Here is a 15,051-nt window from a genome sequence, read left to right as displayed (position 1 = left end):
CATAGAGACTGATGCAGGAGTGTTCAGAGCGGCATTACTTACAACAGCCCCAAAGCGGAAACAACCCAAATGTTCAACTGATGAGTGGATCAACAAAACATGGAGTGCTGTTATGAAAAAGAGCCAAGTACTGACACGGGCTGCAACATGGATTGATCGCAAAAACTATGCCAGGTGAAAGAAGTCAAACAGAAAAGAACACGTATTAATCAGTTCCATTTACATAAAATGTCCAGAAAAGGCAAACTTGTGGAGATAGAAAACAGATTAATGGTTGCCTAGGGCTGGAGGTGGGTATAGAGAGTGACGGAAAATAGGCACAGGATCTTTCTGGGATGATGGAGATGTTCTAAAATTAGATTGTGGGGATGGTCACACCACTCTGTAAATCTACTAAAAATCATTCAATTGTACACTGAAAGCAAATGCATTTTGTGATAATGATTAAAAAAAAAAAACCACTTATAAAGTATGTCTCCACATTTCACAGGTGAGAAATGGGAAGACCATAGATGCTCATTTACCCAGGGCAATGAGGCTAGTAAACAGCAGAGCCCAGGTTCAAGAGCAGGAAATTATTAAACTCTAAGTCACACTCTTTCCAATATGGTATTCATTATTAGCACCCACATGAAAGGTTCTGTTTAATCGGTTGGGTGCGATCGTGTGAACAAGAGAAAAATCTGGTCCAACAATTTTTGGCTACTTTATTCGCCTGAATGGAGGATTCGTTCAGTTTAACTAGTTTGGACATAACAGACCACATATTGAAATCATTGACATTATTACTCCTATATGATTCAATCATTCACCCAGCAAATATTTACTGAGCAACTACTTTGCGTCAGGCACAGTTCTGGGCTCCACAAGTGTACTGTGGAATGCTGTGACTGAGAGCTACTGATATGTAGCAGTTTCTAAGGTTGAATTTGTGGATCCCGTATCCTTACACTGACATTACTGGCAGCATTCAAGTATGTAAGAGTAGTATGGAAATGGATGGCCAATTCTAAAAATAAGTATAGATTTTAGAAATATAATGCATCATAGAAGTATAAATCCTTCACATTCAAAATACAAACTGAAGAAATAATCTGTTATTCAAGGAGGTGCATGAAATAACCCCATGTATCCGGAAGTACCAATTTATAGGTTGAAAAGTGTCAGAAATCATATCTACAAATTACAAAATACATGATATTCCCTCAAAGGGGGAGACCAGATTGCAGATAATATATATAAAGAGTACTTTTAAACATAGGTCTACCACATGAGCAACAGTTTTCTAAAATAAAATATATTAAAAGTAAAATATTTCTTTAAATTTTTTTTAAGTTTCTTTAAGAGAGAGAGAACGCAGGGAAGGGACAGAAAGAAAGGGAGAGACAGAGAGAACCCCAAGCAGGCTCTGCACCAGCAGCACTGAGCCCAACAACGTAGGGTTTGAAGTCACGAACCGTGAGATCATGACCCGAGCTGAAATCAAGAGTTGGACACTTAACCGACAGAGCCACCCAGGCAGCGCAAAAGTAAAATATTTCTTTAAAAAAATTTTTTTTAACGTTTTATTTTATTTTTGTGTGTGAGAGAGAGACAGAGTGCGAGTGGGGAAGGAGCAGAGAGACAGAGGGAGGCAGAATCTGAAGCAGGCTCCAGGCAGAGCCCCACATGGGGCTCAAACCCATGAACTGCGAGATCATGACCTAAGCTGAGGTTGGACACTTAACCGATTGAGCCACTCAGGTGCCCTGGTAAAATTTCTTAAAGAAAGAAAATATATGCAGTGCCTGGGTGCCTTAGTCAGTTAAGTGTCTGACTTCGGCCTAGGTCATGATCTCACACAGTTCACGGGTTCGATCCCCACATCAGGCTCTGTGCTGACAGCTCAGAGCCTGGAACCTGCTTCAGATTCTGTGTCTCCCTCTCTCTCTGCCCCTCCCCTGCTCACACACCCTCTCTCTCTCAAAAATAAATAAACATTAAAAAAAAAAAAAAGAAAATATAGCTCCAAATTGAGGGGATCCTGTGACTGACAGTGAAGTCCACAAAAAGAGAGAGAAAGAGAGACATACACATACAAAATCAGGGGGTAGAGGCAGGAACCACATATAATCTGATCCTGTTTATGTGAAATGTCCAGAATAAGTAAATGTGTAGAGACAGAAAGTAGGTTAGTAGTGCATAGGGTTGGCTGGGGAAAATGGTGGAAGATACTGAAGGTTCTGGGTTTATTTATGGAGTGATAAAAATGTTCATAATTGATTGTGGTGATGTTTGCACAACTCTGTAAAAAAAATTAGAATCCATTTATTTTTTTATGTTACGTGGGTGAACTGTACAGTAAGTGAATTCTATCTGCCTGACGTGTGAATTATGTAAGTCTTACTAAAAGAATGGACTAAGGACTATGTGAACTCCATTGCAAATGTGGACTTTATTTGGATTCTGATTCATATAAATAAGGTGTAAAAGCAAAATAAAATACATTTATAAGACAGTTGGAAAAAATTGGGAGTGAGTGAAACAGGGTTAAAAAAATATTTTGGGGGGGGTGCCACCTGGGTGGCTCAGTCAGTTAAGCATCTGACTCTGGTTTCTGCTCAGGTCATGATCTCATGGTTTGTGAGTTCAAGCCCCGCATTGGGCTCAGCACTGACAGCACAGAGCCTGCTTGGGATTCTCTCTCTCCCTCTCTTGCTGCCCCTCCCCTGCTCATGCTGCCCCTGTCTCCCCCCCCCCCAAAATAAATAAACTTAAAAATATTAAAAAGTATATACATATTTTGGGTCACTGGCTTTTTTAGTATAATTCCTCACTTTACCAAGAATAATAGTACACTAGGGAGGTTGTTTGGTAAAGTAGTTCATTTCCATATATCATAGCCACATTGAGATTAAAATCTCCTTAAATAATGGATAAAAATATACCAAAAGCTATAAAGTTCCCACATGCAAACATTCTATTTATACATTTTTTCCCTATTTACACATTTTCTATCTGAACAACCAGGTATCTGTCCTATAGATTTAAAAAAGTAATGATATTTTCAATCTATGAATGTTCACTAGATGTTCTCTTAAAGACAAGTATATTATATTTTAAGGTATGTTTCATAACTTATAATTTCCTGCATGCAAATATATTCTCAATGTAAATTATTTGCTTTTGAATATTTTAGGAGTCAAAAAAGAGTACAGATTTAGCCGGTAGACAAAAAATAAGAAATGGCCATTTATTTCAAGCATTTTAGAATATCTTATATTAGTCAACAGATGCTCATCTGATTATCTTCTCCTAAGGGAGCAAATATAACTGAATTACCATTCCTTTATTAGTCTTCATGAAAGGAAAATCCACTCCACAATAAAGAACGATGTCAAAAGACAGTAGTAAAATGCTTGCCTTTTCTTCCTTAAAATTTTAACCTTGTGTTTACAGATGTTAAAAGACAATTTGCTAAATAGTTAGAAACAAAATAAAGCAACAGAGTATTTTCACTTCTTGAGGACTGCTCAAGCAAAACCAAAATCTCTCTCACCATCCTGTTGATCCGTACAAAGTCTTCAGGTTTTTTTGCCCAAGGGGGAAGACCGACGTCATTTACCACAACTTCATCTTCTCTGACTCCAAGATTGTATCCATTACTGTTGACAAACATCTCTGGTAGGTAATAGAACTCTGGAATCAGTTCCTGCCAGGAAGAAAAATGTGACATATTAAATCCCTTTAAAAGTAAGTTGAATAAACTATTATAACTTGTTAACTAGAAACCGAATTAAATTCTTTCTTTAAACCCAATAGTTTATTATTTGATTCAATTCTGTATTTGATTTTCTTTCGATGAGAGGAAGAGAAGGAAGAGAGGTGAAGAAAGGAGAAGAGCAACATTTTTCTTGAACATTTTATTTGACAACTTATAAGACTTTCAATCTTATCTTGCTACAATTAGTTAAAAGGGTTACAGAATCAACAATAGTTCCTAGTAGTATTATCAAACAAATATGTAAAGCTATATCTACAAATCTATGATGCTCAACAACCTTTTCTGAATATTATTGATACTCAAATTAAAAAAAAAGTTGTTGCCAATAATGGTTAAAAATCATGTAATATCTTCTACTTTTCTTTTTGATCACACTGTCAATTATGCTACACATTTTTTTATAAAATGATTCATAGTTTTATTTTATAATTTGGCACAATTAATTACTTTTGTACCTATCACCAAGCACAATGAAGAGATGATAGACAACACGACAATAAGTTTTAAATGTTTAACACATGGCACCTGCATGGTAACTTCTTAATAAACTGGATCCAAAGACATCTTGTGTTATTTGTATATAAAGATGGCGTGAGCAACACGATTCAAGCAAACTCGTGTTTGATGCACAATGTCTAATATGAGGTTTATGTTCCTTTAGAACAAATCAGATATGGAAATGAACTGTTTTCATGACCCTAGAAATGTTTTTTGGTTGTCAGTTTTTTAAGTAACTGGGAGAAAATGCAAACAAAACCAAAAAAACATAAACCACTGTAGTTTTTATGTACACCATCTATATCATAAACAACAACAATCTTTTCAAATACCAAGATGAAGGTTAAATTAACCTTATATCGTGAAAAGCATAATGACATTTATTTATGTAATATGATCTACACTGATAATGTAGTACCTGAAATTCAACTCTTCCTGTGGTCTTCTCTAGAGATTCATAGGAAAATTAAAAAAACAAAGAAACAAAAATCCCAAAACACCAGACGCTGATATCTTCAAATAAATCAAATTACTAACTTTCTAAGAACAGCATACACAAAAGCTTTCTCTTTATGGGTTCTCCTGCTGAAATCAACATTTGTCTATTATGGCCTAAGTAGGTGTTTATCTTAGTAATGCTCTGTGAGAATTTGATTATTATCCATTCTGATGATGATAAATGTGAGCTGTAAAAAACATAAAACATAATAAAGTTTGGGTACAGGGCACTGCGACAGGTACAAGGGAAGAAAAAAGTGAACAAGACATGGTTTTATTTCAAGTAATTTATAATCTGCTCTGTGGGGTAAATACACAAACAGATGGTTGTAATACACAATAATAACTGCTCGAGAGGAGTAGAAACCAAGTACAAGGAAGCACAGAGGAGAAGGCAGACAACGCAGGGCAAGTCAGGAGAGACTTCACTCGAGACCAGACAGTTGAATTTGGCTCTGGCTAAGATAAAGGCAGGGGGAGGGGGCAGGGGACCATCAGGAAGTATAATCAAGAAGGGGTAAGGACTGAGTGTGGGTGGAGAATAGGACATATGGGGGGGGGGGGTAGGTGAAGATGGGGGAGGTGGGATGGTAAGAGTTATATGGAGCCAGATGATGAAGGAAGTTTTATGCCAAGCTAAGCTGTTTGGATCTTGTGTTATTGGGCAGATTTGTTTTGTAACAAGACATTGGGTGGCAACATAAAGGTTGGACTGCAGAGGACAGAGCCTGGGCATCTGTGCATATGTGGGGAGAAGGGGAACCAGAAGCAGCAAGCAGAACAGGAGGGAAGGGGGAAGGGGGAAGGGCAAGTGTGACTTGTGGTGACTGTGGGATTTCAGCAGGGAGGGTAACCTGTGACAGAGGGGAGGATGGGCCTGCAAAGAACAGAGGGAATTAGGTGGTTCACACTGCAAGACAGTCATTCATTAACAACAAACTACACAACTTCAAGGCCACAAGAAAGTGTGGGGAAGGAGAATTATGGTGAAATTAACATAAATTAATGTACATTTTCAGTGAACAGTATGTAAAAGGGGAAACTGAGAAGGGGCTGAGAAAAAAAAACTAACAGGTAAACAAACATCCTATTTGCAAATCGTGATACAGTTTAGTTAGTGGCTAACACAAGAGCTAAACACTGATTCAGAAATATTCTATCAGCAATCACCGTAACCAGCTGATTTCTGGACTGGGTACACACTGATGGTGTATATTATATTGCTTTGAAGGAGCAATCTGGTAAAGGTGTGTGATCGCTGATTAGAAGGTAGAAGCAAAGCATCATTACCATTCTCATTGATCTGTATGCAATCAGTAGTGCATAATCATTATGATCTGATGTTTCTAAAATGCAAAGGTTGAAACTCTGTCCTCTATGCTGGTATTAGGAGGCGGAGTCTTTGGAAGGTAATTAGAATTAGATGTGGAGCCCTCAGGAATGGGAGTAGTGTCCTGAAAGGGGTCTTGAGGGAGCCTGTCTCTTGGCCACGTGAAGAAACAGCAAGACAACGGCTGTCTGTGAACCAGGAAGCAGGTGCTCACCAGACACTGAACCTGACCATGTGGGCACCTTAGCTTTGGACCTCCAGCCTCTACAACTGTGAGAAATACATTTCTGTTCTTCATAAGTTCCCTAGCTTATGGTAAAAATATAGCTGCCGGAGCTGACCAAAACAATAATTATTAACTTCTCATTTCAATGCATTAAGGTAAAACTTAACGATATTCTTTTGATCTTACTCTCGCAGTTTGGGAAAACACGGACAATTAGTAAAGGATGTAGAAAAAGTTAAGAATATGGCTGTTTGGGCATTACCCATTCTTTATCTGACATGGAAGAGCAATAGCGTTCCAAACGGGGGAAAAGAATGTAAGATCACGCAGTCGCTTTCTCTGCAGGGTGATTTATATGTAGTAGACTCACATAAGTCAGGGATTTCCCTTACTGCCTTTCATCAGTTATTTGTGTTCATGTCTTATCTCCAGAACTAGACTATATAAGCTTCCTTGAGGACAGAGAGATATAGCCACATGGATAAAGCAACATAAATTTATTTTTTATTTAAACAGCCCAAAGAGTCTTAATTTATCTTCACCTGTCTTGGTGCTTCGTAATGTTTTCCAAATATATTATTTCCATTTTTCCCCCCTGTGGTTTAGGGTCACATAAACTGTCTGGTTATTATTAACCTATTTACCACTATAATACTATTTTCCTGAATGTCATTAAACTAGATTCACAAAGGCAACAAAGCCCTAGGATTTTATATTAATAACAGTTTGGGCAAAGCAGCTTTTCAAGCCTGATATTACAAGGTTTACATTTTGTTGATCCCTCGTAGCTCTTGGTGTTACACTTTATATGTAGCAGGTGCTCATGAAATATTAAGCTATTGATGAAGATATTAGGTAAAGTTATTTTAATATCACTAGAAATCTTCTGGGGAATATGCAGATGGTTGGAGGAATGCCTCAAGATTGGAAAGGAGCCAGTGAAGGACTTTATTAAAGAAGAAGGATGAACCCCCAAAATAACATTTGCACCCTTTGAGGGGCAATGTTTGCAGCTTAGAAAACATGATCTTGCCTAGCTTAGTTATGTATAAGAGGTTTAGCAGCATAGAAGTGTTCACTTTAAAATACAGAAAAATTTCATTGTAAAGTTGCTGACAAAATTGTACCCCAAATACAGAAGTGGAAGAAACAAGACCTACTTCATTTTAATTTAAACTCTCTGGCATAAGAAGGGGCTAAAAGCTGGCTGCCACCAAGGGGAAGCCGCGAAGCAGGGCCAAGAAAGTTCTGCCCTGATGGTTACACAGGAAGTCAGGAGGACGAGTTAAGTATTTCATCAGGAACATTCAGGGAAGGCAAGGCCAGTTATATGAAAAGGTAGCATTACTAGGGCCTTCCAGATGATCCTTCCAGACCATCCCTTCAAGAAGGCCGTGTCCTCCACTCCAGTCCTCATCTGAACCATCAGACTGTGATCACTAATTAGGGTGTTCACTGAGATGCTGGACTAAGCTGTTAGAAGCCCGATTTGAGGGTTTGAAGAGTGGAAGAAATGCTTTCAGATTTTGAATAGAGGGAACAGCCACAAACAGACACATTTTTAAGGCAGATATAAAGAAATTCCTGGAGCTCAGCTTAATTGCGAGGCCCCTAAAAGCTTCAAAAGACCAGAGCTATATGTGACTGAGCCTGAAGTCCTGAGCTGGGGAGGTTTGGGGATTTTTGTTTGTTTGTTTGTTTGTTTTTTTCCCGAAGGGGAAGGTAGAGAGTGAACTCACGAAGTCTAGGGAGAAGTTGCTAAAGCAGCAGAGTGAGTGTAAATGTTTATGTCTCCATTTAATTTTTAATTTTTAAAATTAAAAGACTGAAAAAAACCTTGTTTCAAATAGCATTTTTAAATGTAATGTTAGCATATAAATGCAGGACAATATTATATAATTTATATTCATGTGTATATAATTTAGAAGGTTTGATTATTAAAAAAGAAAAACCTAAAGAATAAGAAGAGTTTCATCTCTGAGACTCAGCTGTTATATCCAAGAAGATGGCCATGATTGTATCTTGGCTTCAAGACAAGAAATCAGCTGAAATGTTACCTCTGGTCGTTCAATCTTAAAACAGCAGGCAGAATTTATTTGTACCATACTATATCTTGGTACTGTTCTAAGTGCTTTACATATATTTTCTTAATCTTGGCAAAATTTCATGAGATAGGCATTCCCAATCTTCCCACTTTTTAGACATGAAAACTGAGGCAAAGAGAAGGTAAGTAATTTGCTAATGATTACAGTGGAAATAGGTGGTAAAGCCAGAAATCAATATCAAACACTTTAAATCCAGGGTCTCTGCTCATATATTCTCTATTTTGCCTTCTGAAGCAGCAACCCAGTCATTCTGTAGGGACTTCATTCTGTTTTGATTTTCTGCATAGCGATGCTGATTTTCTTTATATATATACGTATATATATATATATACATACATATATACATATACATATACGTATATATATGTGTATATATATATATATATATAGCTCCTGTGTCCCACTATACTGGGACTCCCATGACGGTAGGAATCATTGTCCAGTTTGCTCTCTGGTTCACACCACTCAGTTGGTAGGAATGGTGCCTAGTACATAATAGATACTCAATACAAATGTGTGAGATAAAAAAATGAATCAATTATTGCCATATGTTTATCATCTCCTGAATTTCAGGCATGAAAGAGTGATAAGAACAATATTGAAGGCCTGGTTTTCAGGCTGTGTTGGTTAATGCAGGGGTACTTAGGATGACCAGTTAGTTGGAGATAAGGGGGAAAAGGGGTGGGCAGGCAGTTTGGGGATTATCTTTTCTTCTAGCAAGGAAGTGTTACTTTATGTGCATCAGGATCAAGTAGATCTGAGTCTAAATCTGGACTTCCTGCTAGCTTGGGTAAGTTTCTTAACCTTTTGGAAAAAAAATCAGTTTCTTCAATATGCAAAATTGTGATGATAATAGTAATTAACTCACAGGGTAGATGTGAGGATTAAATGGGGACAGTGTGTAAAAAAATGCATTTAATAGCTTTATGCAAAATATATTATAGAGACTATTTATTCTATCAACTTTTTTTCCATGCAGATCAAAAATATTGCTGCTGAGTTTGCCCCAGTACCAAAGCACATACTATAACCAGTAACAAGGCTGTCACTTTGGGTGTTTGTTTGAATGCATACCTATGTAGACAATTCAGATGACTAAAATGTTTTTATCAAACATACAATCTTGTATCTTACCTACTAGCCTAATCAGACATATTTTCATAAGTTATTTGCACTTCAGATTTCCGTTTTGTCTAAATGCACGATCAGATTGAACTGAACGGTATAAACCAAACTAGAACTTCTAACTTCTTAAAATTAGTTGCTTGTAGAACTTTTTCAAAGACCTCTCCATGTCCTCTGTGTCCTCTTTGGCATTTCCACTTTCCCATTCATCCCATAAAGTGGCGGAGTCTACTTTTTCTCCCTTGGAATATGGGCAGGCACATTTCGACACACAGAATGTGAAAAAATGACACTGTAGGGCTTCTAGAGAACCCTAAGACCTCAGAGGCCCTGTAACTTCTGTTTTTATCCACTTAGAAGCTGACCATCACAGAAAGTAGTGTGGCCCCCTTGCTGGAGTGATCGTAGAAAGGGACAGACATGTGTGGACAGTCCGAGCATTCCAGCAAGCTCAGATGGGCGACGGAATATGTGCGTGAAGCCACGATGGGTTCTGTGGCCCGGCCCTTTCCCTCCAGCTGTTGCCGTGGAGCACAGCGGTGAGCAATCCTTGCTGGGCCTTAACTCCAAATGCATAACTGTCAACAAATAAATACTTGCTGTGGTTTTAAAATGAAGTTTTGGGGTGCTTTGTTCCACAGTAATAGATAATGGAAACTGAAATTGATGCCTGGGAGTGGAGTGTGAAGTAATAAAAACTCAAACATGGCACTGGTATCAGGACTAGGAAGGAGACAGAGGCTGCGAAGGCCGCGAGGAGACTGGGTAGAGTCTGGAAGATCAATCAGCAAGCAGGAGAAAAGGAACCGGTGTTACGTGGTGGTGGAAAATTAACAAGACTGTTTCTTGCAATAATTTCAAAAATAAGAGAAAAAGCATCTAATGAACTTGTGCTCTGGTTTAGGAGATTTGCAGGCAGGATGCTGAAAGTGGCCACTGGCTTCTTTGAATGGTCTATGGATAAGGTATTCTGAGCTAAGGAAGAAACAGCTCAGTTTTAAAGCAATATTTTGGGGAGATATAAGGGCCTAGGACAATGTATTCTGATGCCAAAAGATCCTCAAAATAAGAAACAGGTTCAGAACAAAGGTCCATTACAAAGTGCTGCAAATCAAATATGGCCAGAGGGGAAAGGGCGTGGCTGTATCCCACCTTATACCCGAGCTCAGCAAAATTCAAGGTGGTGGAGTGTAGACCAATTAATTCGGCTACACAGAGGGATTCTAAGAATCTTAAGGGCATTATAAATAGCATCTTAACTCATGTGCAGAAGTAGAAAGGATCCTATCTCAAAATGAGTTTTGAGTGAAAGCTTTTTCCTAATAATGAACTATAATTTGATATACACCAAGTGCACAGAATTTTAAAGGAGGCTGAAGGTGACCTGGTCCCAACTTTCTATAATCATTTAGAGAAAGCCACTGAGCTGCAAACAAGGGCTATCTCTTATGGAAAAGAAAACTGATTCAGAGGGCAAAGCCAAGGTCCCAGAGGACCCATCCCCACAGTCTAGGAAACTGACCACACGTGCCTGGCTGCAATCCCTACGAACCAGCCACTGCTATCTAACTCCCACAGCCCCTCCTTTGGAACAGAGTCTGTTGAAGTTCACCTGTTTCTGACTCACCATCATATGCTGAGTGTACATGGGACAGAAAAGCTGTATTTCTAGTTTCCAGGTATCCTAATTAGGAATTTCTCCACCTTATCTGTATCTGGACCTAATATAGACCATGAGATAACGAGATTTTGAGTCTGATGTAGCTAACAAGCTGATTATATTTTGCATTTAGGAGGAATGTGAACTGTGATCGGAGAGAGGACCTTAGTAGACTGTTTGCAGAGATGGTCACAAAAAATCCTTCTAACCACCATGTCTTCTTGTAATGTGACTTCACTACTTATCTCACCAGGAAGCAAAGTTCATTTGGGCTCGTCCTGTGACTTGTTTTGACCAACAGAATGCTATAGGGGTAACACTAAGTGACTTTTTTTATTTTTAAGTTTATTTATTTATTTTGAAAGAGAAAGAGAGAGAAAAAGAGAGAGAGAGAGAGAAAGAGAGAGAGAGAGAGAGAGAGAGAGAGAGAGAGAGACAGTGCAAGTGGGGGAGGGGCAGAGAGAGGGGAGTGTAGAGAGAATCCCAAGCAGGCTCCATGCTGTCAGCACAGAACACAATATGAGGCTTGAACTCAGGAACCACGAGATCATGACCTGACCTGAAATCAAGAGTTGGACGCTTAACTGACTGAGTCACCCAGGTGCCCCAACACTATTGGAGTTTTAAGCCCTAGGCATGAAGTAGCCTTGCAGTTCCCATTTTTTTCAACCTTTTGGTAGCAATCCCCATGAAAAAAAGTGTGATTTTCTTAGAAAGACTATGTAAAGAAAGAGGACCAGCCAGGCCCTAGCTGTTCCAGCCATTCTTGCTAAAGCAACAGATAAGTGAGTAAAGTCAGCTTGAATCCTCCAGACCCAGACGAGCCACCCCAGTTGACCCCAGGTGAACCAGAGACAAGCTGTACATGACGAACCCTATTCTGACTGCAGAACTCTGGGGAAATAAAGGGTTGTAAGTTTTTTTTTTTTTAAGGCACTAAGGTTCGGGGTGTTTTGTTACACAGCAATAAGTGATTAAAGTAAACCTTGATGGTCCAATTATCCCAAACTAGTTAAAGCGGTTGGATGTGGTTATATGATCATATGCAGGAAAATCACGGCAGCCTGCTATCCAATGAATACACGCTGCAAAGAACTGAATAGACCTCAGCGCTACTTCTGGCTTCCTCCTTCCCTACTGTGTGAACTTAGGCAGGCCACTTAATATCTCTGAACCTTCTTTACAAAACGAGAATCATGATAGCTATTTCACAGGGATGTTTTGAAGACTGTGTCAAATAACGAACCAAGAAGCATGTTTAAAAACTATGGAGAACCATTCGAAAAGAATGAACTCTACTATCGTAACTTCTAAGTGTGCTCCTTCAGAGGTACTTTAGGCACTATCTTGCCTACTTCACATAAAGGCTCTTCTGTTTACTCTCATCCCCTTGATAGGTTTCTGTTAATCAGCTTCTCTTTAAGGAAAGGGTCCAAGTAGCTTAAGATTTCCTAAATGAAAAACAGTACAGAAAGACACCAAATATTACTCAAGAAATGGCAAGATGAATATTATAACAGGCATTATGTGTCTGTAAATGTGATTTCTGGTTTATTTTAACAGCTACACTAAAGCCCCGTGGTACAGTTAATAGTGTTATATGCATTCTGTCAATAATAAGAAAATATCCTCAGACACAATTTCTAATTTACAAGCTTATGACAAGTTCAAGCTGCTGAGAAATTGGACTTGAAAGTATGTCTTAGAGTGATAGAAGACCACTATTAACACTATCATAATTGTATACCTATTGCATCAAATCTGACATTTCAGTTTAATATATTTTGCTGAGAGAGCATACCATTATATGGCTTCCTAGAGAAATCAAATCCAACCCAGACGTTTTCACTTTTCTAATATAATTCACTGCAAGGTTTTAAAGCTGCCATCTCTTTTTTCCCTTTTTTTCAAAAGATTGATGCCCTGGCATCCGTTAATTCCACAAGAGCTCATAATGGGTCAATGAGTCAGTGGTGAGCACCTCCATTAACTGTATTAATTTACACTTTGTCACCTTAATGACATTTTGTCACAGCTACCTTTTCTGACATCTACATAGCTATTCAAAAGTAATATAACAACTTTTGAAGGCATTAAGGAATGTTAGTGTAAGAACTCCAGTAAGTTGAATGTCAGTGTTACCAAGACTACTATAGAAAAGGGAAATAAAATAAATAAATAAAAAACGAACTAGGCTGACTTAACTCAGGGGAACTGGCTCCTGAAAGGTCACTTCACCAACACTTCATCTCTGCCCAGCTTGTATCCATTATCACAGGAAGAGAATGATCTTAATAAAGAGAGACAGAATAAAGCCATCTACTCTATTCTAGTTCTTTCTTAAACGATTATCTAAGTAAATACAGCAGACATACTTTTCTTCACAAATGGAAGTGCAGTTCCTTAAATTTATATCCAATGCTTTATTTAACAGCTTGGGGATAAGAAATCAAAACCTTAGGTTTTTAACACCCAGTTAGAAAAGCTACTATTGCTCTTGGTAACATATTCTTCCCTGCTAAATGAAGTATTATTTTAGAGGGAAAAAAATACTGTGCACTTTGATCAGTGTATTTAACCATGAATGTAGAAAACCTCAAGTTACTATCAGTATTGCCAAAAAACTTCTCTAACTTTTCCTTGATGAGGACCCTCAAACTCTGACAGCTATAAATGGAAAGACTGATACATTTGGACACACACACACACACACACACACACACACACACACACTTGAAATACAGCACAACAAAAAGACTGAGAAAACATACTTGTAATGCAACTTGATGCAATTTCAAAGATCTTTTTCAAATCAATAAGAAAAAGACATATGACCCAACTGAAAAATGGGAAAAGACTGGAGTAAGTTTACAGGTCAATAAATATATGCAAAATCCTCAGTTTCACTCATAATTAATGACATGCAAGCCCAAAGACAACTCTATTTTCACTCACCGGATTAGCAAAAATTACACCATTTATTAAAATAGTGATGAGGGGGGCTGTGGGGAAGGAGGCATCCTCACACACTGCTCTAGGGAGTGAATTACCATCTCTGTGAATAATGCTTTGGCAATATCTTTCAAAATTAAAAGTGTGTATAGCCATTTAGCCATTAATAGAAATTAGCCTTTACATATATACCCAAAGCTCATCAAGATGACTTTGCAAGGCTGTTTACTACAGCCTTGTGTTTAACAGTAACAATCAGAAAGACAAGCTATCTATAAACAGGAGATTGTCAAAATAAATTATTGTGTATGTGTGCAATGTGCAGCCTTTAAAAAGAAAGGATCTATATGGAAAGATATTCAGGGTACACCTATCATAAAATATGAAAGGGAATGGAAGATGGGAAAATCCATGCAATGTCAGCCTGGGGAAATGAGCTTGTTATGAACTAATTTAGTCCAGGGTTGGGGGAATAGGTCCTGTTTGTATTCAGCACAGCTGCTTGAGGATAAAAAAAGAGAAAAACCTCCCCAGATAGTGATGGCCACTATCATTGGTGATGTGACCCCCAGGAACCAAAGCAACACAATGGTAACAAAATGTATGCATTTCTCAAAAGTTTTACAACAGGAATATGCCGGGAGAAATCCTAGCAGTTTTAAGAGGGAAAAGCCTGGTATGAACATTGGTCATCAGAGACTGACCTGTAACTTGGTGAGATATTTTTGGTGATAAGAAGCATCAATAAAGTTCTCAGGATAGAAAATAAGTCTAAAACTATGTAAATTAGAGTGGTTAACTGATCTGTGAGTAGGTTTGTAGGGGTAGATCTTTGGATTAGGCTGAAAAGCCAATTTTCTTTTTTGTGATGATGTCTAATAAGAGTGAGCAGGC

At 38.2% G+C, this 15,051-nt stretch overlaps 1 protein-coding gene across 11 annotated transcripts in view; it reads right to left on the bottom strand.

Moving 5' to 3' along the window:
• NBEA (neurobeachin) overlaps positions 1 to 15,051 on the bottom strand; it is a 676,718-nt gene that overhangs the window by 59,881 nt on the left and 601,786 nt on the right. For all 11 annotated transcript variants that reach the window (XM_053214308.1, XM_053214315.1, XM_053214324.1 and 8 more), the window contains one exon: positions 3,539 to 3,691. In XM_053214308.1, the coding sequence (XP_053070283.1) occupies positions 3,539 to 3,691 (153 nt within the window). The remainder of the gene's footprint in view (positions 1 to 3,538; positions 3,692 to 15,051) is intronic.

The sequence above is a fragment of the Acinonyx jubatus genome, chromosome A1, assembly GCF_027475565.1.
Source record: "Acinonyx jubatus isolate Ajub_Pintada_27869175 chromosome A1, VMU_Ajub_asm_v1.0, whole genome shotgun sequence".
NCBI classification, from domain to species: domain Eukaryota; kingdom Metazoa; phylum Chordata; class Mammalia; order Carnivora; family Felidae; genus Acinonyx; species Acinonyx jubatus.
The sequence above is the reverse complement of the archived record's forward strand: the minus strand, read 5'-3'. Positions and strand labels throughout refer to the sequence as shown.